The 26,974-nt window shown below is 39.8% G+C and overlaps 2 protein-coding genes across 2 annotated transcripts in view; both read right to left on the reverse strand.

The window, feature by feature from the left end:
* LOC103506751 (dedicator of cytokinesis protein 11-like) overlaps positions 1-25,044 on the reverse strand; it is a 37,094-nt gene extending 12,050 nt beyond the window's left edge. The window contains exons 1-22 of the mRNA XM_026821726.1: positions 24,442-25,044; positions 17,807-17,923; positions 16,730-16,902; positions 16,452-16,605; positions 15,948-16,112; positions 15,346-15,541; positions 14,404-14,432; positions 14,196-14,215; positions 13,638-13,784; positions 12,997-13,158; positions 12,563-12,827; positions 11,631-11,687; positions 10,914-11,149; positions 8,804-9,101; positions 8,280-8,471; positions 6,868-6,926; positions 4,548-4,556; positions 3,480-3,709; positions 2,786-3,072; positions 1,616-1,866; positions 896-990; positions 231-369 (exon numbers count right to left, since the gene is read on the reverse strand). Coding sequence (XP_026677527.1) covers positions 231-369; positions 896-990; positions 1,616-1,866; positions 2,786-3,072; positions 3,480-3,709; positions 4,548-4,556; positions 6,868-6,926; positions 8,280-8,471; positions 8,804-9,101; positions 10,914-11,149; positions 11,631-11,687; positions 12,563-12,827; positions 12,997-13,158; positions 13,638-13,784; positions 14,196-14,215; positions 14,404-14,432; positions 15,346-15,541; positions 15,948-16,112; positions 16,452-16,605; positions 16,730-16,902; positions 17,807-17,923; positions 24,442-24,648 — 3,488 coding nt within the window. The 5' untranslated portion in view covers positions 24,649-25,044. The remainder of the gene's footprint in view (positions 1-230; positions 370-895; positions 991-1,615; positions 1,867-2,785; positions 3,073-3,479; positions 3,710-4,547; positions 4,557-6,867; positions 6,927-8,279; positions 8,472-8,803; positions 9,102-10,913; positions 11,150-11,630; positions 11,688-12,562; positions 12,828-12,996; positions 13,159-13,637; positions 13,785-14,195; positions 14,216-14,403; positions 14,433-15,345; positions 15,542-15,947; positions 16,113-16,451; positions 16,606-16,729; positions 16,903-17,806; positions 17,924-24,441) is intronic.
* On the reverse strand, positions 11,780-14,042 carry LOC113466385 (dedicator of cytokinesis protein 11-like). Its single transcript, XM_026821734.1, has 3 exons — positions 13,932-14,042; positions 12,266-12,393; positions 11,780-11,941 (listed from the first exon to the last, which is right to left on the reverse strand). Exons 2-3 carry the CDS (start codon positions 12,316-12,318, stop codon positions 11,797-11,799), a joined length of 198 nt encoding a protein of 65 aa, XP_026677535.1. The 5' UTR covers positions 12,319-12,393; positions 13,932-14,042; the 3' UTR covers positions 11,780-11,796.
* Positions 25,045-26,974: the final 1,930 nt, after the last annotated feature.

The raw sequence follows: 26,974 nt of genomic DNA on the forward strand, positions 1-26,974 counted from the left end.
AAATCAGCAGCCCCAAGTAAGATAGAAAATCCCGTTTGGGCTTAATTTTTACGATCGTGAGGTCCAATATTACAACTGTTATGTTAGTCAAATTTTTAAATAATATTGAGGACAAAATTCCATACTCCGGCTGGGATTGAACCCGCACCCTTCTGCTTACCAGACGAGCGTCTTGACCACACCACCAAGGTGTGGAAAAGCACATTGTATCCAAAGATACGTCTATTTACCTGGAATGTCTATTAGGAGTACATGTGGTATCTTCTCGCTGTATAGCTGTCTCCATGGAAACGGAGGAGTTATTGTCAGATGAAAGGAGTAGAGATTCCGAGTCTAAACTAACTGTTGAGCTGGCTCCGTTCAGAAGACCTGAGAAAAGAAGTAACAACAGTAGTCAGTAGTTGTGGATAAGAAACTTCATTTTAAATAGGATTATAATCAGAATTGATCTCGAGCCCAAAACCCCCTGATCCGAGTTCCAACGTGCGAAAATTAGTTGCAACTAGTGGTGACCAGTCCTTTGTATGGGATCAAACAGCTTATAAAAGATATGACTTTGAAGCGCCACCATTTTGAATCAGGATGGAACGTCACAATTTTAAGTAGCCTATGTCACTCTCAGTACTCTTCTTAACAACCACAAAAAAAAAAAAAAAAAAAAAAAAAAAAAAAAAACACCAACAACAACAACAAAAAGGCTAAATAAAGTATTCGACTTTACCTTGAGGGACACAGCCAGTCTTGTACGGGTCCCCGACGCTCAGCTCGGGGCACGAAGAGAGACAGACAGACAAACGGAAATTTTTGCATAACTAGGAGAGCTATTAGAAACTGACATAGAGTTGTCTTAAATTAGTGAGAAAAATTGAGAAACCTGAATAGAGTGAATAGTTACCTTGTCCTGCTATGGCAGCAAAGTAAGCCGCATCCTTGATGACTAGAGATGATCTGTTACTCAAACTCCCATTCATACTCTCCTGACTTTTGAGTCTGAAATAAATAAAAGTGATTTTCATTAGGGGTTACTACGTCACTGTATAACTTCTAAGGTTTTGGTGACGAGGGTTGAACGGTAAATTCGTTGAAAACCTTAACCTCACTATAACCTCACCCACTTGAAGTAATGCGAAAGCGGTACCGAGGTACAATCTTAAATCTTCTTCTCCTCCTTTTTCTTCGCCTAATCCCGTGTACAGACGGGGTCAGCGTTTTTCATCAGCTTCTCAATCGGCCCTAACTAGGGTGATTTTTGGACTGACATTTGGTTTTGGCTACAAATTTTACAAGTGGATGCTCTTCGCACTCACCCTTTGCTATTTCTTTAGCAAGGGAAATTCAGGCCGGTATACTCCCTGTTTAAAGTTCCCCAGCCAGACTAAGCTGCTCTCAATCGGCCCTAACTAGGGTGATTACTTTTAACTGACATTTGGTTTTGGCTACAAATTTTACAAGTGGACGCCCTTCGCACTCACCCTTTGCTATTTCTTTAGCAAGGGAAATTCAGGCCGGTATACTCCCTGTTTAAAGTTCCCCAGCCAGACTAAGCTGGTCTACTCCCTGTTTAAAGTCCCTCAACCAGATAGCGTCCCCTTAACTTTGGGATATATCTACTTACCTTTGAGGACTACTGGCTAGGCTAACTTCACTGCCGTCCACACTGCACAACGGATTGAGCTTGTAGTTAGTCGTGACGCCAGCCGTAAGTCGAGGTAGATTATCAATGGCGATACCGAGCCAGGGTAGATACAACATGGCTATCCGAGCTAGCTGACCCTGCAATACAAACAAGACAGAAGCAAGGGCTTGTAAATCAGGAAGGTTAGGTGGCAGTGCAATAGTTCTACACAAAAAATGGACGCGGCACCCAAAGGATCAAGAAGAGACCGCTTTGACATTATAATAATAGGTGGAAGAGCTCTTTTAGGAGAATATTGCTACGTTAAATAGAGCCATAAAATGAGTAAAATCTAGGATTCAAGATATAATAAAAGATATCTGAGATGGAATGATGATAATCTATGATCAATTGATCAGATGGACAAGAAGAGACAAAATGTTTTCCATTAAGGTGCTAGACTGCTAGATCGAGAACATCAGTAATATTGTTGGTGTGAATGTTCAAGCCAAAACATCGTAACTCCGATCCCCGTGTTCAAAACCCCAAAACGTGTGTCATGCGCAGAAACCAAAACTCGTCGAGCATCGTCCCGATCCCCCAAAAAAATGCGTTGCGAAATCTGTCTAATAAGGTATAACTTATGAAAGTGGAAAAAAAAAAGGAGCCAGTGGTCACACAGACATTTGAAAGGTGAATAATTTTATTAGTAATAGGTATATTTATTCGTACATTTGGTATATTAAAAATATCTCCCTTCCGCGTAAAAAAAAATCCCAGTAAAAATCACGATTGGAGGGAAAAAATCACGGAAAAAATGTCATCAAAACAAAAATTCAAAATAAGAGAAGCTTGTGATAGTACTTATAGATTATAGAATGTATACTTAGATCAACATAAATAAAATGAGAAAATGAAAGATGATGAAGAAGGAGGAGGAAAAGAAAGAGAAGAAAAAGGTGGAAAAGGAGAAGACGAAGAAAAAGGAAGGAGAAGAGGGAAGAGGAGGGGAGAAGGAGAAGAAGAGGAGGGGAGAAGAAGAAGAGGAGGGGAAAAAGAAGAGGGAAGAGGAGGTGAGAAAGAGGGGGAGAAGAAGGACTGTACCTATTTTTTTTTTTTTTTTAATGAGTTTAATTCATTAGAAAATAAGAACTTTACAGTTCACCAAACCACTAGCTTACCTTGAAACAGGGCGAGGGAGAAGTGATTGATAAAAGACCGCAGCGAGGCAAACACATGCCTGAACAGGGTCTCCGACTGGCCCAGCCGTAGAAAGCACAAGTATAGTTCCAACACTGACCGCATGGTAGCGTTATCTCCGCCCGAGGCTAGAAGGCTATCCTTGAAATGGACAGAATAGAGGCCGAGTGAGTCCAGACAGATAAGGCCGACCTCGGTGGCTAGGTTGGCTTCGAGCAGCGCCTGGTGGAAGGCGGACAGGTTGGATTCCGAGTCTGCTGAAACGAGAAGAAAGGTTGTATCATCATCTTTTTCAATCCTAAGATTGGTTTATAGCTCTCCATTCTACTCTATCAGATGTCTTCTTCTTCTTCATGTCTGCATATGTTTCAGATTTATACTTTAGTGGTGTTTATACGAAAATCACTAAATCGTGGAGTCGATGAAACACTAAACGGATTTTAACGACCTTGTTCAATTACATAACTATCTCGTAAAATCTAGCTAGGACTTATAAAAAAAACGACTGTTTTTCTTTTTTGTATTTTTTTTCCTTTCCAGTTCTGTAGTAAAAAGCTAGTAAGCCGTACGTACAATACAACTTATCACAAAGCCCATCACTATACAACTTACACTAAAATAAATTACAATTTTACACCAAAATATTCAACTGAACTGTCCTCACCTCTCAGATGTACACTGTTGTCTCTGCCCACACTGTTCGTACCACTGAGCAGGGCGTGGCTAGGTTCTACAGAGAAGTCAGGGGGTTGCATACGCGCGGGCAAGGTCATGGATTTGGAAGGGGGTTTGCCTGCGAGGCTGGGGGTATTGCCCGAGGCAGTGCTTGATGAGCCTCGCCCTAGCGAGGCTATGTGACGCTTCCCCATATATTTGAACTCGTACAGGCAAAGTCTGGAAGAGATATATGGCTGAGTATTAAAACTAGTAAAACGAACCTTAGTGGTGTAGTTGGGGATGCGGACAAACCAAGAACAGGTGTCGCAACCCAAGAAACGATAGACCAAAAATCTATCAACATTAAAGCGCAAAATTTATTTAGCCATGGATTCCGCGAACAAACCGCAGATACCGCGAACAAAATCGCGGATACCGCAAACAAACCGCGGATACCGCGAATACGGCGAACTAACCGCGGATATCGCGAACAAACCGCGGATATCGCGAACAAATGAGTAGTAGACTGCGACGGTATACGTAAAACACTATAGAGAACTGTAACTTTTAGTTGAGACAAATTTTAGGCTGAATTTGCATCAAAGAAATTAATATACTTATAAAGATAGAAAGTATGCTGTTAATTTATGCTAGTATCAATAATGTAACAATGTATGTAACAATTATGTAACAATAATAAAAGATTTATGCATTTATTTAATGAAAGATCAGCATTACAATAATCGGCTAAAACTAATTGCCAAAGAGAATGTCAAACAAAGATTCAATATTTTCAAGCTGGAAAATTAAAACTGGGGAATTTTTTTGGGGGGCTATGTGTTCGTGCTTTTCTAATAATTCTAGTTCAAATTAAAGTTTTAACGGGTAAAAATCGACAACTGTTCTGAGCAATATAAAATTATAATATCTTATTTATTATATTGTATTGTGAAATATATTAAACAGTGGTAGCATTCACATAAACATGTAAGGGTGGGTGGGCGGTATTGTTGTAATCGACAAGCAAAGAGCATACAAAAGTGTAAAGGTGATTGTGATATACGAAAGCACTTACCCCGTTATCCTATGAGTGAGAATTGAGAAAGCACAGTTATTAGGCAAATGAGAAAAAGAAAACAGTAAGGTTGTGGTTATAAACAGGGCTAGGGTCGGCTAGGCTTTAAAATAGAAAAAATCGATGTTTCGTTTATTATAATTATTTTTCAAACGTAGCCCAGTCTAGCCCTGTGGATAACCACATCCTAAATGAAAGGGGGGAGGGAATTTGGGGCACTGGTAAGCCGGGATGAAGTTTACTGGGAGGGGTTGGGTATGTAATTGAATATCTATGTACATAAGTAAGCTTTTGATCTTTGTTAAAAGCTGTGTTCTTTGTTAAATAGTGATACATAAAGAAGCCAGGAAGAAAGGGGGGAGGGAATTTGGGGCACTGGTAAGCCGGGATGAAGTTTACTGGGAGGGGTTGGGTATGCAATTGAATATCTATGTACATAAGTAAGCTTTTGATCTTTGTTAAAAGCTGTGTTCTTTGTTAAATAGTGATACATAAAGAAGCCAGGATAAAGCAAACGACTTTCCCTATGAAACCCTAATAAGCATAGGCTGTAGTTCCATTGGATGCAATAATTTCCAAACGGTCAGTCCGCTTTTGATTAAACTTGAGTAAAGAATAATAAAATACGAGCTGGTTTATAATCAAACAAGCTGGGTCCGTCCCTCCGGGAATTTTTCAGCATATAGTTTATTCGATCGTGATTAAAGAAAATCAGTACCTATGTACCTACCTAATTTGTTTAATATTCAGTTTATTATTATTCTTGATTCGGGAATCGAACCCGGGTCTCCCGCGTGCAAGGCGAGTGCAGTGACCACTACGCCATGGGAGCTGATTAAATAAATAAATGGATAATAATAATGTACCTATACCTATACCTAACTAGGTATAATGGCAAGGTACCTATATGTTACAGCAGATAGTATAACCACTCTGAGCCCCGAGATTGCAATTTGAAGTTTTTTTTTTCTACTTCCACATAGGTAGGTAGGTAAGTACCTACATATTCGGAAAATTTTATGGTGCGATCGAGCTCAAAAACATCAAATTTAAATTAATTCCTTTGTAAATGATGAACTATGATAATAATTTAAGCAAGTACTTTTGAGGGGTTTGATCAGGGCTGTACTTGGGGGGGGGGCGAGAGGGCCAGGGCCCCTACCTCGAGCTCCATTTTTCTCCTTTACTTTACGTTCCGAAAAATTGGGGTCGAGGGGGCCCAGCGACCCCCCCTCCCCTCCCCTACCTTCGACCTTCATTTTTCTCCTGTACTGTAGGCTAGACTTCTTTTTTTTTATTGAACGTTATTTACAGAGGAAAACGATAACAATCAGAGTCCTTGTCCCTCTAACGGTCAGACTTCAAAAATGTCGATTGGTGTTTGGACCCTCGGGCCCCCCCCTCGGCAAAATCCTGGATACGGCGCTGGGTTTCATAGAGGGGATTGCAAACTCCTCACGAGGCTGAGTGGGCCCCGCAACAGCCTGTCACGGAATAAATCATTTGCATGAAATATTTTGACCCCACCGAGAATTGAACCCGGGTCTCCTGCTTACAAGGCGAGCGCAGTGACCACTACATCATGGGAGCTGACTGAGTTCAAATAAAACAGTTCTCTCTATCATTTTGAGAAGCAAAATAGTGTGTAGTTTTGGACTATGTGGTGCCAGTCGTATGACTGGAATGACCAACATGACACTAGAAGTGTTCTTATTTAATCCAATAAGGTTTCAGACTTACCTTTATTCTACCCGTGCTGAGCAGGTATTGGACCATACTCTTGACGATGATTTGGAAGAAGAAGCCTGAGTAAGGCAGAAACTTTTTCACCAATAGAAAATCAGTATTCGAGACTTACCAACTCACGATTGAAACTAGAGGATCCCTATAGGTACTTAATTAATCCAATAAAGTTACGGACTCACCTTTATTCTACCCGTGCTGAGCAAGTATTGGGCCATACTCTTGACGATAATTTGAAAGAAGAAGCCAGAGTAAGGCAGAAACTTTTTCACCAATAGAAAATCAGTATTCGAGACTTACCAACTCACGATTGAAACTAGAGGATCCCTATACTTAATTAATCCAATAAAGTTACGGACTCACCTTTATTCTACCCGTGCTGAGCAAGTATTGGGCCATACTCTTGACGATAATTTGAAAGAAGAAGCCAGAGTAAGGCAGAAACTTTTTCACCAATAGAAAATCAGTATTCGAGACTTACCAACTCACGATTGAAACTAGAGGATCCCTATACTTAATTAATCCAATAAAGTTACGGACTCACCTTTATTCTACCCGTGCTGAGCAAGTATTGGGCCATACTCTTGACGATAATTTGAAAGAAGAAGCTCCCTCGATGTCTCCCACAAACACAAACTGAGGAAGAAAATAAACAAACCAGTGAGACCCTGTGGAAACTGACGTGACGCGTATTTGATTATGTGAATTAAAATGTTTGTTTAATGTTTAGTGTTTTATTATCTTTATTTGACAGTCTAGTCTAAAGACAGACAGACTAAAAGTCAGTCAAACATGGCTGAACCAATGGGATTGTGAGATTTTGCTGTGTTTACGTCCAAAGCGGAATCTCATTGGTCCAACCATGTTTGACTGACTTTTATTTCACATAATCGAATACAACTCTGCTCACAAAAAGGAACTCTTTAGTCCGACGCTATTGATCACAATAGATCCCTATTGGTCCACTGTTAATATCTGCAAAATTTCTTTCAAGAGAGGAGCCAACCAGATATGTATGTGTATAAATAATAATAGTCCTACGTAGCAAGTGATGTGGCCACAACAATCAAACGCACAATACTTGAAAAATGGAAAAACTCTTACGAAAATAATACAAGCAAAATCTCTGAGATAAAACCCCTACCAACAACCTGGGAAACATCATTTAATAAATCAAGAAATATAGAGACAACAATAGCCAGACTAAGAACAGGACACAGCCGCTTAACCCACCAACACAAGTTAAAGAGAGAGGAGCCTCCATCCTGTCAATGTGGGCACCTCCTCTCAATCAAACATATATTAACTGCCTGCCCAACGTACTCCATCCTACGCAACCAACTTTTCACTCCAAATGAACGAACCCTCAACCACATGTTAGGAGATTCGGGGGAGGCAGTACATAAAATAATGACATTCGTCCAACAAGCCCCAATAGAGGGATTATAGGAACCCCAAGAAGTGTTTTCTTTAATTTATTTATTATTTACTATTATTTATCTACATAAGTTTTGTCCTCTTTATAAACGTTATTCAACCATGAAAGCATCACAGGCCATTTAAACCAGACCAATTTCCAAAAAAAAAAAAAAAAAAAAAAAAAAATCCATGCCCAAATGAGATAAACTTGGTTGTTGGTGGTTCCAAAATGGCTAAGTGTGAAAATGCATCCCCCCTATTTATTGATGCATTTCAAATTTTAGACACTACTCTTTTTTTTTAGTGTTCTCAATTTCATCTAGATATTTTTGCAGTATCTTCTGTTACGCAGAATCTTCTGTCACTATCTTCTGTTAGGCCGCAGTTACTTTTAAGTTTACCTTGGCATACGTAGCTAGGGCATCTGTTCTGCCTGCATCGTGTAACAAGTACACCAGATGTACCAGGAGACGAATATTGTTAATGGAGAGATCGCTAAGATATCTCTTTTTTCTCAAGTGTTCTCCATTAATTTTGTCTAGGTATTTTTGAATTTAATTTCAAGCTTACCTTGGCATAAGTAGCTAGGGCATCTGTTCTGCCTGCACCGTGTAACAAGTACACCAGGTGGACCAGGAGACGAATAATGTTAATGGAAAGATCCTGGCTGGCGGAACACACACGTACGAGCACACGAAACACGTGATTCAAAATGGTGGGCAGGAATTGAACGACCGAGCTCAGCTGAATAGCATGGGCTGCCTAGAGGGAATAAAGGGAGCATATATGCATTTGGGTGAACATTCTAAATGGATGGACGATTCCTACAATTCCTAAGTAATTTTTCCTACAGAAAAATCCAGTTCTGAAGTCAAAGTTGTGAAGAAGTGTCTTTAAAAGGTCAATATTTTGAGTAGCATTTAATATTCTAAAAACACTTTCTCTCTCTCTCTCTCTTTAGTTTGTGTACCGAAACATTCGAAACAGATATTTGGGCTGTTCTACTGCCTAAACCCCTTCTGGGCTTTCAACATAGCAACGAGTGTCCATGATAAAGTAAGACTAATTATGTTTAGGGGGATCCCATGTCTTACCTTCAATATCTTACAGGTCTCCGTATCCGGGGGTGGTGAAGTCGTTGGGACTGGCGACCCGGGGGTTCTGGGTTCGAGAAGCAGTCGCTCCCCATGGGCAAATAAATTGTGCAGGTGGGTATCTCGCGTAAAAACGGTAGAATTGAGCGTAAAACTGACCGTGTACAGGGGCTTCTGAGCGTCTACCCAGGTGATGTCGGGGCCAGCGTAACCCTTGCCTAGACCGAGGGGCTGCACGGAAAGGTAACCGGGGGGCAGATGGGACGCTACCGGGATACATTGCTTGTCCAGGTTGATTCTGAGCCGGGAAAGGGTTACAGAAAGATAGATTTAGCCAATGGGTTGATAGAGTAAACCGATAGCTCTACTCTATCACTTACGATTGTTCCAGTGAAAATGTAATGTAAATGCAGTTTCTTTGTGTTATTATGTCACAACTTTGGTGCTCACTGCAGCATTGTGGGATTTTTCCCAATATCTCAATAATCGAGAAAGATAGATTTAGCCAATGGGTTGATAGAGTAGACCGATTGCTCTACTCTATCACTTACGATTGTTCCAGTGAAAATGTTTTGTAAATGTAAATGCAGTTTCTTTGTGTTATTATGTCACAACTTTGGTGCTCACTGCAGCATTGTGGGATTTTTCCCAATATCTCAATAATCCTAAAATCCAATGTTTACCTACCATGCTGGCACCGGCCGCTATGCGCATTTATATGTCTGTAATATTTTCGGACTGGTTCAACACTTCAGCCAGTTTGATTTGACGTTCAAAGATGCATTCTCCATCTGAATTTGATTTTGAATCGAGAAATAAATTTGCTCCGATTTTGCATCTGATTTGTCTTCTAAATATTATAACATCCATGCCTATCCAGGAACGGAAAATTTCGGTCAGAAAATTTCCACCCTGGCCGGGATTCGAAGGAAGAAAAAAAAATAATAATAGCTTACCTTAAGGAAGAATGCGACACTGGCGTTGAGTTGTTGCACTTCTTGTGGCATATCCTTGTGTTTGGAAGTCAAATAGGGACTGAGGACATTGAGGAGGGATTCCACGTTGGTCAGGTAACTTTGAGGAAACCGCTCATTACGAAGCATCTGTGAAAAGAAGAGGAAGAACAAGTGTGAAAAAGAGGGAAGAATTAAAAAAAAAAGTGAAAGAGGGAAGAAGTCAAATAAAAGGAATTTTAATTGTAAATGCAGTTTCTTTGTGTTATTATGTCACAACTTTGGTGCTCACTGCAGCATTGTGGGATTTTTCCCAATATCTCAATAATCCTAAAATCCAATGTTTACCTACCATGCTGGCACCGGTCGGTATGCGCATTTATATGTCATAGCTACTCATTTTCCTCACGAGGCTGAGTGGGCCCCGCAACAGCCAGTCACGGAATCAATCATTTGCATGATACAAATTTCCTGACCCCGCCGGGAATCGAACCCGGGTCTCCCGCGTGCAAGGCGAGTGCAGTGACCACTACGCCATGGGAGCTGACTGTGAAAATGTTTTCAACCAATTATCTTTTCTTGGAGCCTCAATTCTTAGAAGCCCGGGATCCGAACCCAGTACCGTCAATGCGCTTAACCGCTCGGTTACAAAGATGGAGATTATTATCAGCTCAGAAGAATATTAGGAGGAAAAAAAGGCAATTATTCAAAAGAACCGACAATGAAAAAGAAAAGTCCCTTTTGTGTTTAACCTAACCCTATAATAACACTGGTCACTGCTCAATAACATTTGTGACAGTTCTTTTGGTAGTAATTTTCCATTGACGTGATTTCTAAACAAGTACCGAAAAAAAATCGTCCATCTTACAACAAAATTTCATAAAGTAGGTAATGGTATCGGTGCAGTCTCGAAGTCTCGGCCTGTTCTTTTCTTTGATTATTTCTTTCTCACCTTCCCTTACTGATGAGCGGTATCCAAGCATAGCCAACACTGGTTTGCGCTCCCCCCTCTTTCTTCTTGGTGGTCTTTATTAGATATATGTCGGAATATGAACAGCAAATGATGCTAGTAGTAGCCTACTGCTGGAGTACTTAAAGGGACTTTTCAGTCCTATGCGAACAGTATAAATAAGCACTATGAGTATACAGAATCTCACCTTCCCTTACTGATGAGCGGTATCCACGCATATCCGACACTGGTCTCCGCTCCCCCCTCCTTCTTCTTGGCAGCCTCTATGGATATATGTCGGAATATGAACAGCAAATGATGCGAGGGAGAGAGACGGGAGGGGAGAAGGATCTTGATTTCGTCATACCACGAGGGCGAGGGAGAGTGATGGAGAACCGCGCAGCAGGCGGAGTGAGTGAGAGCGCCGAACCGGCTGTAGATATTCTGCAAAACGGAGGTAGATGTTTGGTAAGTTGAAACGAGTTCTAACTTGGAATCTAAGTTCCTGTCTTTCTTCTCTCTTCGATTTCGGGACGATAAGACCTTAGCAGTTACAGCAGTTCAAACCTCTAAAAAAAAAAGTTCAGGTTCTAAGGTGAAACTTGAGTAGACGATTTGTCTTAAAATAAAAGCAAAGTCTACACACTATGTCTAATTGTATCATCGAGAGAAATAGTGGAACAGACGACAAATTAAGGAGTGTTTTTTTCCGGTTGTAAAATAATTACCAAAAGTTAATATGTAAAAAAAAGATGGTACTGTAACTAATTACGTGTTATCGTCTCGAAATCGAAGAGGAGAAAAAAAAGTCAGCTCTTCCGAAAACAAACATAATCTGCTTAGGAAAAACTTCGCCTTACCTTAAAGGTCTAGCATTCTCCTGGTCACTATCTCGTAGCTGTACAATACACGCTATGTTTCTTACCTTCAAAGGTCTGGCATTCTCTTGGTCGCTATCTCGTAGCTGTACAATACACGCAATGTTCCTTACCTTCAAAGGTCTGGCATTCTCCTGGTCGCTATCTCGTAGCTGTAAATGTATTGCTGTGGTTTCGGGGGGAAAGAACCGTTTGAACTACTTTGAACATTATTCAAGGGACTACATATAATCCGGTATGAGATATGAGACTTACCCTAACAACTTCCGTACAGAAGTCCATCACAATAGTAGCTTTAGCTTCACCCTTCTTGTCATCTTTGTGAAGTTCTAGAATATAGGTGCCATCCACTTCTCGCCTGAAATACAAGATAGGAAAGAAATTAGGGTAGTGGTAACACGCTTGCTTGCCATGCAGAGGGTCCCGGGTTCGATGCTTACCTTCTTCTTCGCCTTTTCCCGTGTCCAGACGGGGTCGGAGTTTTTCGCCTCTCAATCAGCCCTAGCTAGGGTGACTGCTTTGGGTTGACATTTGGTTTTGGCTACAAAAATTTTACGAGTGGATGCCCTTCGCACCTTTGCTGTTTCTTTAGCAAGGGGAAAAATCCTTATCTTTTATTTCTTCAACCCTTCAAAAAGACACAAATTTCCAAAAGCTCTTCCACCTAACCACATTGTCTTACCTCAGATAACAATATCTTCGTTTGAAAGACTTGTGTCCCAGGTTGACAAACATCCGATCACTCCCCCCATCAGGACCTTTGAGTAGAAAGCCCTGCTTGGTGACACCGCTTCCTTTGGTAAGGGGATCCTGAAGAAATGAAGAAGAACAGTAGGAGTAAACGTTGTATAAATCAATATAACAATAGACAGGGAGATGCATTGATTGCGCCCTTAATTTCCTTTAGTATAAAGAAAGCTAACGCACATAAAAAAAAAAAAAAAAAAAAAAAAAAAAAAATTTTACACTTAAACGCAATGTTTCTCGCCCGCGTGAACGTCTTCTGAGATTCAAACGCCAAACTCTCTGGATACACATACAGGGTGTTCCTATATACCGTATGGGGGCACTCCGGGGGGTGCAGAGGGGCCACTTCTATCGTGGGCGGGGACGAGGGGGGAGAGGGGAAGGGTTTGAGGGGAAGAAGGTCGGAGGTGAGGGAGTTGTTCAGAGGGTCTCGGTAGGGGGAGAGGGTGATTGTGGCCCGGCCTGGAATGACGGTGAGCTTGTTCAGCTTGTCTGGCCTGCGGGAAACAAAGACATGATAATTTATAGATTTAATTACACAAATGGGCGGACCCTTTTTACAAAAATCTTCTTTACAAAAGTCCCAAGCTCTAACTATATCTCATACCTCATACACCTTACATAATTTTTAAATGACTGTAATTATAATAGTAATTATATACTCACTTCCTATAGTCAGCCAGTATCTTGAGGATCTCCTCGTCTTTGAGCCGAGCCGAGTCTTGCCGATATAAGGCGGGGAAATCCGAAGTAGTGTCGAGTTCGTCGCTGTAGAGGCGAAACAGAGGGCGGGCACTCCACGCGAACGGCATACGATACTTGCGTATTCTGGAAATGAGAGAATAGGTAGGTTTTATTTAAATATATATCAAGTTTTGATAGGGCTGACAGAGAGGTTGACGAAAAAAGCCGACCCCATCTGTACACGGGAAAAGGCGATGAAAAAGAAGATATTAAGTTTTGAAAGAGAAAAAAGTGAGAGAAAAGAGACAGAAAGGAGGAGGAGGACAAGGAGAAGAAGGAGGAGAAGGAAGAAAAGAAGAAGAAGAAGAAGTGGCAGAGGAGGAGGTGGAGGAGGAAGAAGAAAAGGAAAACAATAAAAATTGAAAAGTAAAACAAGTTCTGAATACTGTAGATACAAGTGTATAGCTTTGAGATGAGACACAGTCACACAGTATCAATTTATATCTACCTATACCCATTATAATGGCAAGACATTTTGTTTATTTTGAAGGAAAGTAATGTAATCGGGTAAAATTTTCGATGGTCAGTTTTTTTTATTTTTAGAAACTCGAAGGATTTCTTACCTTTGACAGGTGGATCGAAAGCTTTTGTAGGTTTTGAGGGCGAGTTTCGGGTCCTTGCCACTACGAATGTAAGGTTCTGCCACCTGAATAACGTTGCCTTGTAACATTTTGTCTATCCTGAGTACCAGGTAGATCTCCGAGTGAGGTAAAAAATAAAAAAATATTGTCTTCATGCATGCTTACAACCTATCACAACCTACTTATGGGTTTTTATGTTCTACAGAAAGTTGCTTTAGTAGGCGTTCTTTTTATGTTCTACAGAAAGTTGCTGATGTACGCGTACCTATTTCTTACCTCTTTGTCACCATTACATGACGGCTGTCCCCGATAATTCAGCAACAAATAGAAAAGTCACACAAAATGGTCATAATATGGTCTAACTAGAAGTTCCTAGTAAGTCTGGTTAGCTTGGAGGGTAGCGCGTCTGCCTTGTAAAATACTATTTTTGTAATAATTTGTGTCGACTGGAAGTTTGTAATGGAAGTCGTTCGACCCGGCCGCTAGGATCGGAACGCCACCTTTATGGCGCGACCAGGCAGCTCGGTCGCCGAGTGAGGTTCACTCACACTCATCACAGCCTGGGGACATGAAGAGGTTATGTTATAAAATGAACTTTAGTTAGCACAATTTTTAAAAGTTAAGAAGCTTGGAGACTTGGAGAGTGAGTGCAGTAGGTACGTTGTTTGTGGGATAAGTCCAAAAAGTCGATAATGAATTTACTTTGAGTAGTTCTTTTCTACAACTCACTCACATCTCTGCCACCTACCTGTTTACATTGGAACACCCATTTCCGTCATGTTAATATCTGCAAAAAATTTTTCAAGAGAGGAACCAACCAGATATGTATGTGTATAAATAATAATAATAATAATACTAATAATAGTGCTTATTTATACTGCTCGCATAGGACTGAAAAGTCCCTTTACTCCAGCAGTAGGCTACTACTATTATTATAATAATAATAGTGCTTATTTATACTGCTCGCATAGGACTGATAAGTCCCTTTACTCCAGCGATTTATACTGCTCGCATAGGACTGAAAAGTCCCTTTACTCCAGCAGTAGGCTACTACTATTATTGTGGTCAAATTCTCTATAATTTGAGGATAAAATTCCATACCTCGGCTGGGATTGAACCCACGCCCTCCTGTCTACCAGGCGAGGGCCTTGACCACTACACCACCGAGGTAGGTGTAATAGTCCTACGCTGGAGTCTAAATGAAGTATACTCTGTATACTACACTGACAGTCTAAATAAAGTATTTATTTTGTAATGAAATACCTAAACTCCCATGAGTCCCAAATGAGATAAACTTGGTTGTTGGTGGTTCCAAAATGGCTAAGTGTGAAAATGCATCCCCCCTATTTATTGATGCATTTCAAATTTTAGACACTACTCTTTTTTTTTAGTGTTCTCAATTTCATCTAGATATTTTTGCAGTATCTTCTGTTACGCAGAATCTTCTGTCACTATCTTCTGTTAGGCCGCAGTTACTTTTAAGTTTACCTTGGCATACGTAGCTAGGGCATCTGTTCTGCCTGCATCGTGTAACAAGTACACCAGATGTACCAGGAGACGAATATTGTTAATGGAGAGATCGCTAAGATATCTCTTTTTTCTCAAGTGTTCTCCATTAATTTTGTCTAGGTATTTTTGAATTTAATTTCAAGCTTACCTTGGCATAAGTAGCTAGGGCATCTTTTCCGTCCCGGCACATCTCCACCATTCTCCACATGATTATCACAGCTATTACTATCACCTCCATCTCCTCCTTCATCTTCATAACATATCTCCTCCATGAGTTTTTGCATCTCCGGTGAGTTTACATTGAAATGAAAATCTTCGGAGATCTTGCGACCTTCTTTGGCGTCGAACAGAGCGAGCGTTGTGAAGTACGGCTCCACCTGGAATGCAATGGGGGGGGAAGTAAGATAAAGGTAGCGTAAAAGTTTCAGGTGGTGTTTAAAAAAGGGGGCTAGGCTAAACTAGGCTAGGAAAGAAATCTAACTCAATCCCAGACTTGCGTACGTTACCACTTAAAAATAAAATTGTACAAACCAATATTAACACGCTCCCTTGCCATGCAGAAGGCCCCGGGTTCGATTCCCACCATCGACAAAAATTGTAATCGTTTTTGGAATGCAAATATTTCTACGGGTTGCTTTCTGGTGTTCTCGTGTTGACCCAGCACCTAAATGGGAAGTATTGTGTCTCTTCTCTTTCACCTGATGAGAGGCATACTACGGGAGGGGCATCCTACGACACAGACCACAGGAGTCTAATGTAAGCCTTAGAAAAAAAGATACATACCTGTGTACACTCTGTGCTATCCTCACTGACAGGGGCTTGTAATCGAAACTTGACCTCCTCACATTTGACCAGGATTCGAACCCCGAACTGTTCCTTGTAAGGCTCTTGCTGGGAGTCGTTCAGATAGGGGGAGTTGGCAGGGGATTGGGAGGTACCTTTGGAATGCTAGAGGGAGAAAGGAGGGGATTAAAATCGGTGATTACGTTGTTGCTGTTGTCGTCAAATTTCAAGGAACTTGACCACTAGGCCATTCTCCCTCTTGCGCCCCAATATTTTTCCTTTCTACAAAGTCAGAGCTGGCATCCAGGATGGGGCTTATTAATCGGTGATCATTATTTTGTGGGAACCAAATAGATCATGATAATGCCTAAACTAGTGATGGGACGTAGCCACCAGATGGGATTACAATGTCCTAAGCTCAATTACCTACATCCCAGATGGTTTCCTAAGTCCGGTTTTTTTCGATGTCTTTTTTATTGTTGTTGTATTTTTTAGTGTACTTACTGACATAAAGGGGTATATGCTAAACAATCTTTTGCGCTGTTCCCTCCTGGCCAAAGCAATGGAAGATTCGGTTTCTCTTGCATACTTCATGAGTTGAGGATTTACACTTTGTTCCAAGCCTTTGAGTGTTCCAAAATCCAAATTAGAGGCCAAAAATTTTAGTACTATTAGTACTAAAATTTAGTATTTATTATTTTTTTAGTATTTTAGTTTTTTCTTTGTTTCTATTACTACATTTAGGTGCAAAAAGCTCGAAGCTGGCCCCGGGCACAACTTACTTGGGAAGGTCTAAATAGGAGCCCGAATAGGCGCTGTACTTGTAATGAATGAGGTGCCAATTACAGGTGTAGGTCTTGACACACTCCCGGGTAAACAGCGAGCACTCCTTGAGGTTGATATGAGAGGGCACGCTGTGACACACGGTACGGTAACGGCGCGGTAGAACCACTTGCTGAAATCAACACAAGGGGGAGATATGATAAAGGAGCTTGTGGCTCCTAGTCTAGACCAGGGGTCGGCCACCTTTTCTAGACGCAAGCAGGCAAATTTTTCGAGAAAAAAAAAGATAAAGGGGGGGAAAGCATGATTGTAATCAAAAAAGCACGAAAAAGTATATGTGCGAATGTGGAGTTGCCTCTCACAAACGACTGCTTTACATCTCAAGGATAATCACAACACCTAAAGAAGTCAAAGAAATCAGTCCTAAAAGAACCCTGGCCTTCGTAAGAATTCTAGGGCTCTTCTAAATTTCTAGATAACTAAAGGGAAAGTCACAAAAGATCACACCAGGTCGTAGTGATATAGGGCGCTTATTAAAGCCGATGGCCTACCAATACCAAGATATTCGTAAAGGCTTGTGGCTCCTAGTCTAGACCAGGGGTCGGGCACCTTTTCTAGACGCAAGCAGGCAAATTTTTCGAGAAAAAAAAAAGATAAAGGGGGGGGGAAGCATGATTGTAATCAAAAAAGCACGAAAAAGTATTTGTGCGAATGTGGAGTTGCCTCTCACAAACGACTGCTTTACATCTCAAGGATAATCACAACACCTAAAGAAGTCAAAGGAATGAATCAGTCCTAAAAGAACCCTGGCCTTCGTAAGAATTATAGGGCTCTTCTAGAATTCTAGATAAATAAAGGGAAAGTCACAAAAGATCCAACCAGGTCGCAGTGATATAGGGCGCTTATTAAAGCCGATGGCCCTACCAATACCAAGATATTCGTAAAACAGTGTTAACTCCGCGGAAAACGAGCAGGCACTCCGCCTGCCGACCTTCCAGTGACGAGTGTCCAATTGTCCATACCCGAGAGTGTCTAATTATTACCTAGGTTCCCTATACACAGTAGTAAAAACTTACCGATATGTCATCTGGAGGATAGAGGAGGAGTTCTCGTTGCGGATCATTCTGAAGGAGGGTTTTATTCTTCAGGACAAAAGACTCAAAATCTATGGGCTCCGTCAACGTGGCTTTGCTCTGAAACAAAAAGTAAAATCAAGATTAATAACATAACTAGTCAGGATTATTCCAAAGTAGGAACCTAAAGTTTTGTTGTGCGTTGCCTTAACCCTTTGGTGACCTTAGACGTTCGTTACGGAGAACGTCTGAACCTCGATGTAAACCACAGTTTATATCGGTCACCAAAGGGTTAAGGTGTGTCCAAACATCGACGGCCGTCGACTATGTATGGACACAGCTTTAGGCTGGCTCTTTTAAAGCCATATAAACCCTTTTTCAACTGCTAGCTAGGTTAAAGAACAAGTATTGATGGATACTGCTCCACACCAGTACTCCAAAACCTAATTTATAGGTCCACTTTAAAAACGCGGGTCAAAATTCACCCAGCACTTGATTACTTTAAAGTTTAAAACAGGTTTGGAACCCAAATCTAACTGAGCAGATCAAATTTTCTGTATTCAAGTATTCATACATACAGGTAAAACTTGGACAAGGGGGCAAACAGTTACGTGTTTATCAGAGGATGCGTTGTGTAAGATGGCAAAAACAAACTTGGTAACTTTCTACTTTGAAATTTCATCAACTTTGAAGATTCGTTCGTGTTGGCTCTGGATTTGTGTTTTTATTTCGACATTGTGAAGCAAAAATTCAGAAGCTGCTGAATTCTGAACTCTAAACCTCTTGAGTACCTACCTAAGCTACATGTGAGACCAATGAGGAATTAGTAAGGAATACGAGATATGTATGTATATATGTATGCTCTTAAAAGGTGTTCAAATAGTGAGTGAGATATTAAAAAGAACCACTCTTTTCAGTGGGTGAGTCACATCCTTAATACACTCTTGAACTCCTTAGACCCTAAAAGTATCTAGGGAGTTAGGATCTTATTCATTGACTGAGTAGTCCACTGAAAAAAGTAGCTCATATGAACTTCCCGCAAGATTGCAACAATGATCTGAGGAAAACTGATGCTATTGGATAACGGAAATAGGTTAGTGGTTAAATGGGTAATCTTATCCAAACCATTACTGGTTGGAGGGCAATGGATCTACTTTGTTAGTGGGTTGAATTATCCCCCGGGGTGAGCTTTATCCTAAACAGATATGTAAGGTTCGTTCTCAGAACAGCCAGCTTTCTCCTATCCAGTCCTCCTTCCCTCTTCTATTTCGGGACGATAAGACCTCGGTCGTTACACTTTGGTCTATCAAACCTCGTAAAATAAATAAACAAATAAAAAATAATAAAAAAAAATTTCATCTTATCGCCCATCTGATGAGGGACATACTACGGGATGGGCATACTACGACACAGACCACATGCGTCTACTGTAACAGTTGTTCCATTGCTACGAAATATAAATGGCGGTAAAACAGTGAACTTGAAAAAAAAAATCCCTAAAGCACTATGAAACTATGAACATACCCACAAGTTATGACGGTAAAAAATGTAAAACTATGAATTCCTTACCTCTTTCCAAGGACGATGATCGTCGCTCTTCTTGTACTCTGTTCTGACTTATGATTAGGTTGAGTTTGAGTAACCAGTCTTGTAAATCTGTCTCGGACTCGGCAGCCAAACAATAGGACTTCTGCGTTCCAGACATGCGTAGCTCGAAACAGTAGCGCCCTTTCTTTGAGTTCTGCAATGGAGAGGGACAGCATTAGTGGTTGGGTGGTTATAAGTCACATCCTTAATACACTCTTGAACTCCTTAGACCCTAAAAGTATCTAGGGAGTTAGGATCTTATTCATTGACTGAGTAGTCCACTGAAAAAAGTAGCTCATATGAACTTCCCGCAAGATTGCAACAATGATCTGAGGAAAACTGATGCTATTTTTTTTAGAGGAACGCTGATACCTTTCTGCAACCTACCAAGATTATCCATGAAGAGGCTAAAATATACTAAAATTCTTTGAAGCTATTCATTCTCATTCTTTACTGATGAATTCCCAATTCTCTGAAATGTAGGTAATAATACCCAGTAGCTCAGTACCTACGTAATTCTGTCTTGTCGATCAATTATGAAATTAAACATGACTTTAATTATGATTATGACATTAAACATGACTTTAATTCACGAATACGGTAGGCTGCTATTAGTGTTCCATTAGGTTCCTATATGTGAGTAGGTGGATTCATAGATATACGGCTGTGTACTTTCTACAATCTACGGGATTCTACACGGTTCATTTTGCAAATCACGTAAAACGCACCATGTTATACCTTGTACGCTATGCTCGATAGACAGGGTTGTCCAAAAATTATAGAATCGGTACCCAGGACTAACTCCAACAATAGGCCCCTCTTCGCTTTTTTAAAAAAAAAATCTTATTACCCGGATTTTATTTTTTGTGCCTGACTGGGGGACTTTAAACGGGCAGTAGACCAATCTGAAATTTCCCTTGCTAAAGAAATAGCAAAGGTTGGGTGCAAAGCTAGGGCGTCCACTCTTATTTTATTTTTATTTTTTTTATTTATTTATTTATTTATTTATTTATTTATTCAGTCTTCAATTACAGCAGTGAGGATTGGATGCTGTAATTGATACCTCCACTCTTTTATTATTATTATTATTATTATTATTATTATTATTTTGTAGCCAAAACCAAACATCAGCAAACAATCACCCTAGGGGCCTAGGGCTCAAAGAAACTGACGAAAAACGCCAACCCGGGAAAAAGCGAAAAAAGATAGGATAATAATAAAAAATACTTCTGGTTCTGGACCCCCTTGAGGAAAACGGCCCGAAGCCCCGAAGCAAACGGGACTGGATGCCCCTCTGTGCCCACCCCTGTCCATACATTAAAATCATGTTCCGTACAGTATTTAGAGTAATGTTGAGATGATTGATTGCCAATATACTTCGGTCTTATGCAATTAATAAACTTTAATAGATTCTCCCATTGGAAGCAGTCAACTTTCATGCAAATAATACTCATGGCAAATGTTACGTATGTTCCGTTTTGTTAATTTGATTTGGAATTCTGAAATACCGGACTTGGTTCGTGACGGAGCCTCAAGGGTACTTTGGTTCCATGTCCGTTTTAACCCACGAAATGTCAAATTTGATCACATCTTGATTAGCCTGCCGGGCTATGTTCTCGTGAATTATTTGTTGGTGAAACTGCTGACCAGCCTCTTCGCAATTTTTGTGGATATCACAGAGCCTCCTTTACTCCTATACTAAATCTGTCATTCCTATGATTTTTTTTTTTTCTTTTTACTGCCAAAAGCACCACTGCGTTATAGGAAATTACTCAATCATCCTCAAGCGGCTGAGTGCACCCGTAATACAAACTAAGTGGCAGACCAGTTAGAGTCGAAAAAAACTTCACTGCCGAGGATCAAACCCAGGAACTCCGGTGTGCAAGCCTAAATTCGGTCACGGAGGATGCTACAATCATCATTAATCACTTAAAAAAAAAAAGTGTTTCACCGCCGTTTTTATTTCGTAGCAATGGAACAACTGTTACATTAGACGCATGTGGCCTGTGTCGTAGCATGCCCACTTTCCTTTGACTAGAATCTAGATAATTAGTTCCTTTCCCCAACTTCACGAGGAATTTCGTCACAAATATTCACCTTCCTCCCCAGAACGACTTTCAAATTCTCGCTCGCCAGATGCTTCACATATGAAACACATATGAGGAACCTTTCATTTCGAGCCATCCTGAGTTCCTGGGTCAAATAGTTTCGTAACCTCCACTTCTAAGGAATCTAAAGGACGCTATCAAGGAATTTTACGAGCATATTAGTATCGGCCATTCTGCATGGATAATAAAAGTCATTCAAGCAGTGGCGTGGGGTAAGATTTCCAAAAGGGGAAGCAGAAGCTACATAAATATAACCCATTTAAAGTATACCAAAACTGCTGCCACTGTTGGTGATGTTCGGATTGTTCGGCCAGCCACTCACTATCAGGTAGACCTTGCTACATAGATACATATAACCCATTTAAAGTATACCAAAACTGCTGCCACTGTTGGTGATGTTCGGATTGTTCGGCCAGCCACTCACTATCAGGTAGACCTGATCAGGTCCGCCTGTCAAGTCTACCTGATAGTGCGTGTGTGCTTATCAGGTATCAGGTAGACCTGCGACAGGCGGACCTTTTCAGCCGTACCTGTCAGGTCTTCCTGATAGTGTGTGTGCCTTCATCAGGTATCAGGTAGACCTGATCCGGTGTACCTGTCAAGTCTACCTCATAGTGTGTGTGTGTGTGCTCATCAGGTATCAGGTAGACCTGTGACAGGTGGACTTTTTCAGCCGTACCTGTCAGATCTACCTGATAGTGAATGGCTGGCCTAACTTTCATGGACGCGCCACTGCATTCAAGCATAGACCAAGTGGAAGCTATATTGCGCGAATGAGTACCTATGTGAAGGAACGTAGTAAGATTATGACCAGGTTTTATCTCCATATGTTTTAATACATAAGAATCAATATAAATCCAGCCATTGCCATAGGATAGGTACGAACACTTCCAGAGTTAAAAACACCTCGAGGCTGGTATTAATTCCGTACATAGAGTATCTTATGTTGCATTACATATTAGAGACACATATAGGTGATATAGGACTATCTTGAATATCATGAATGTATAACAGATAACGCGACCACTCACATAACTTCGTTACGGGGTATGCTGGATGTCTCAAAATCCGAATCCATTCTCCTAAACTCAACTTTTCATTACCTGCATGTAGAAACCTCACAAAATGTACTGTCAGAATAACAACCCTTCGGCAGCGGTATCTCGAACCCTGTTCAGATCAACAAAATTCTTCTGTACACCTTGTTGAAGTAATTAAAAATCAAAATGAACTGTCAGCTGTATAGTAGAAAGACATAATGATCACATCATCCCGTGGAAAGCAAGAAAGCCAAAAGCATATTCTGTATAATGTAACATACAACCAGCTTCTGGCTTACATTTCCAGGAACAAGGAACTAGTTCGTACCCCAAGCTGCCAATAACAATGCAGGTTAATAGGGTACCTACTTTCCAAGTTCCTCTAGAACTGTCGATAGTGGAAGAAAATGGGATTTTTCATTTTATTCCTTAGAACAATTCCATCTAGAGCTCAATCCTCCTCGTCTAAAAGTTTAGTAAAATAGTCTAGCTCCAGATATCAGTTCCTTCCGAATCTTCCATTCAGCCCCGTATTAGAAACACAAATTAGTCGCATGACACATCTTCTGGGTATCTCAGAGAAGCTACTACTATCAAACTATACTGCTGCTGCTACCATCAATTGAATAATGTCATTATTTTCTCCGCTAATAAGGCAACATGCAATCTTCACAACTTTCCTCCCTAGCCTTGCTTGCATACGTGCTCTGGATACTTCAGATCCGTGATACACTTCCGTCTAAGATGTCATTGGACAATGACAGCCTGTTTCTCAAGTACTTCGTCACTTCAGGTAGACACTACCCTCACGTCACGCGAGCTCATGTGACGTGAGGGCAGTGTAAGCTATCGTGAACGAAATCACTATGTATATGTATTACCTATATGACTTATGAGAGAACTTTGAACTACATCTTTCTGACTCCCCATGAGCTCATGTAGAGGGTGGTGAGTTTTCTACCTTTCTACCTTTAGATCTATTACCTTGGGAACATTAGATCTATTACCTTATGTAATAGATCTGGCATTTCCCCGTAATTTTCCCATTACAACGCGATAACACTTCGTAAGCCTCTAGGAATGTACTGTGTAGGTACGAGCAGAAATAAAACTCGTTTTCCTTATGGCTTTGGATATTTGATCGGGAAATTTACTTCAAATCTTTCTACCATCTTAAGCGTCCACACTATGTCGATCGATTTCAGTCGACGGGTACTACCACTGTAGTATAGCGTTGAAAACGCACCAAAATTTCAGCTCATCAAAAAAAAATCTAAAATCGTTCGATTGGTGAGAAAACTGAGGACTTCTGGTGCAGTGTGTACAATCTCGGATGTCACTGGACAATATGTCATCATGTCATAATCTATCACACAGGCTATTTGTCATTCTAGACATCATGTGGGAAGTACAAGAGACAAGTTGATTGAGAACTACACATAAGGAATCAGGAACTGTCTGAATGTTGCAATGTTGCATGCTGAATGTTGCAATGTTGCATGCAGGTTGAAGGAATAGATGAAGGATTTGCATCAGAATTGTGAGAAAAAGATTTATAAGAAATTTAAGAATCCCTAAATGGCATAGTTTGAGAAAATGATTTATAAGAAACCCCAAATGGCATAGTTTACAAACAGTATTATGAAGAAGCCCAATAACGACCATAATGATCTCAATGACAACAATAATTGTAATGAAAATTGTATTGTACATTATGGGTTTTACGAAAATTTCAAAAGCTTTCAAGAAGTAAGAACTGGTGTATATGTACCTAATTATGTATGAAAGTTTCGACTTTAAGTAAAAAATAAAAAAGAAAGTAAAAAATTAATTAAAGTGATGAACCACTTTAATTAAAAGCTACCAGATCAAGGCACTTTTCCAACAAGTTATACAGACTTACATTATCAGACAAGGGTGGACCAAACAATACATTATCCGGGTTACTGATAATATACTGGATGGACTTGTTACTTCGGGTCAGGGTTCTACAGAGGGTGCTGTTATTCTGATTCCTCGTCTTGCTGGTATTGTTGTTACTATCAGCATTCTTATCACCCACGTTATCAATGAGAAACGGGCGCACAAAGAGAAAGTTGGAAAACACCATGGTTTATTTATTTTTCACATGCTGTGAAGGTTTTCTTTCTGATCATTATTTTTACAGTGTCATTTGTAAGTTTTATTTGGATTTTTTACCTAATGTAGTTTATTTATTTATTCACATTCTGTGAGGTTTTTCTTTCTGATTATTATTTTCACAGGGTTATTTGTAATTATTATTTGTATTATGAACTGTTCTATTTCTACAGGGTTATTTTTAAGGCCATAGGCCATTAAATGTTACTTCAAATGATCCCTCACTCACTATTGGGTCATTAATGCCACTCTGAAGGTCAACAAAATGTCTTCAAGTCATGCTTATCAAATACTATGTTTTCATGTTCAATTATTATGACTTATCATATCAGTTATCACTTTATCACGACTTACCTACAACACTTATCTACATAATTTTATTATATTTTGTAAAAATGAAAAGGAATTGATAATTTTATTATTAACTATCGATATATTCCCACGTTCTAATTACATGTTCCTGTATTACATCAGACATTGCAGAGTTCCGCCGGTTTTTTATTAAAGTTCTGCACTTTTTGTCTTGAAGATTGGATTTTTTCTTCTTTTTTACTTTTTTTGCGAGCTCATTTCTGTCTCAACACAAATTTCGTAACTCCGAAGCTTTTTTGTACTAAAGTTTTGAACTTTTTCTTGGAGATTTTATTGCAATGTTTGTTATGATAACATGGTAGTTCTCAACTTCCGATAACATTTTCAAAACAGTGAATGAGCAAAAAAAAAAAATCCAAAATGCCAACTGCTTCGAAAGTAAGAGATACATATCTAATATTGTAAATCTTTTTTTAACTACATCATTCTTCAACGTAATAAAATAAAATAAAAATAATAATAAAAAAAACTCTGATCTTTCATCTATAAATCTTATAGGTACTTTGATCTTTCATTTATACGAGTAAATCTTCATTTCTGTAATTTATAGTTTTTAGATACTAAATCTTTTTGATTAAAAGAAAAAGAATTGATCATCAGGTGAAATCTGTGAAGACTCTTAGTCAGAGCTCATTTATTTGCTAATCTTTTGATACAGATAACTGTAACAACGGAGGTCTTATCGTCCCGAAATTGAAGAGAGAAAGAGGACAGGATAGGCGAAAGCTAGCCGTTCCGAGAACGAACCCTATCTGTTTAGGGTTAGGATAAAGTTCGCCCCGAGCGGGCGAACCCGCCTTTATTTTATCTAATCTTGCTTACTTGTTAGTCCTCCTTCAGGTACGTTTAACCCCGATCTTTGAACTGTTTGAAACCGCTATGCTGTCATCTTTGAACAACTGAACTGGTTAATTAATTACATTTAATTATGTACGTATTTCCAGAATCTACATAAAATTTGTAAAATAAAACAAGAATAAACCAAAGGTAAGTACCTATCTAGAATCTACAAGCACGATAGAACTAGTTCTATAAACTCAGAACAATCCAGGTTCTATACAAATTATCCTCTACATTCATTTCGAGATTTCAGCTTGTTTACTCGACTCAGGAGTGGGGATCCAACTAGACTTGGAGGGGAAAATCGACTAACGAGCCCTCTCATAAACATATAGTTTTCTATAATTACTTACCTACTGAATTAGCAATAGATTACAAGTAGGTATTCAACTAGAGGAAAAAACCCCTCTAGTCCTGCAGGAACAAAGGTATTTCCGACAGTATAAACAGGGTAGGTATGTATATTAAAATATTAAATTTTAGTCCAAGTCCAGTCCTGATCTTTAGTAGAAATCCTCAAAAGAAAGTCGTTATGATACATTGATACAATACCCAGTCCCAACTATATAGGTATTCAACCATTTTGATAAGATGAGATTCGCGTGAAAGGTCAGTTACACCTCACTATTTGGGTACCACGACGGGAATAAATCATTCATTTTGATTAATGTCACTTCTGTTTGAATGGACACTTGAATGCTCAACATGGTTTGAATAGAAGGATATCACATTTCCTTGTTTGGGTAGGCAAGAACCTACTGTGTTGAGACTACTAGATGCAATAAAATCACGTAAATAATGTTTAGCCAAATGTTTTGAGTGGTTATGTACTTATTTGTCGGTGAATGTTAATGTTGATTGAGTGCATTGAAAAAAAAATTAGGAAGTTTCCATATGTAAAAAAAAAATCAGGAAGTTTCCATAAATCTGTACTTGACGATTGAACATAATACACTCCTACTACTAAGTGGAAGGAGTGAGTTTAAAGAAAAAGAACTACTTAATGAGTCAGATCCCAACTCCCTATACCTATAAGAAGTTGAAGAGTGAGTTACATGTTTTTGGATCTGACTCATTGACTGAAG

The sequence above is a fragment of the Diaphorina citri genome, unplaced genomic scaffold (genome assembly GCF_000475195.1).
Source record: "Diaphorina citri unplaced genomic scaffold, Diaci psyllid genome assembly version 1.1 scaffold259, whole genome shotgun sequence".
Taxonomy (NCBI): Eukaryota; Metazoa; Arthropoda; class Insecta; order Hemiptera; family Psyllidae; genus Diaphorina; species Diaphorina citri.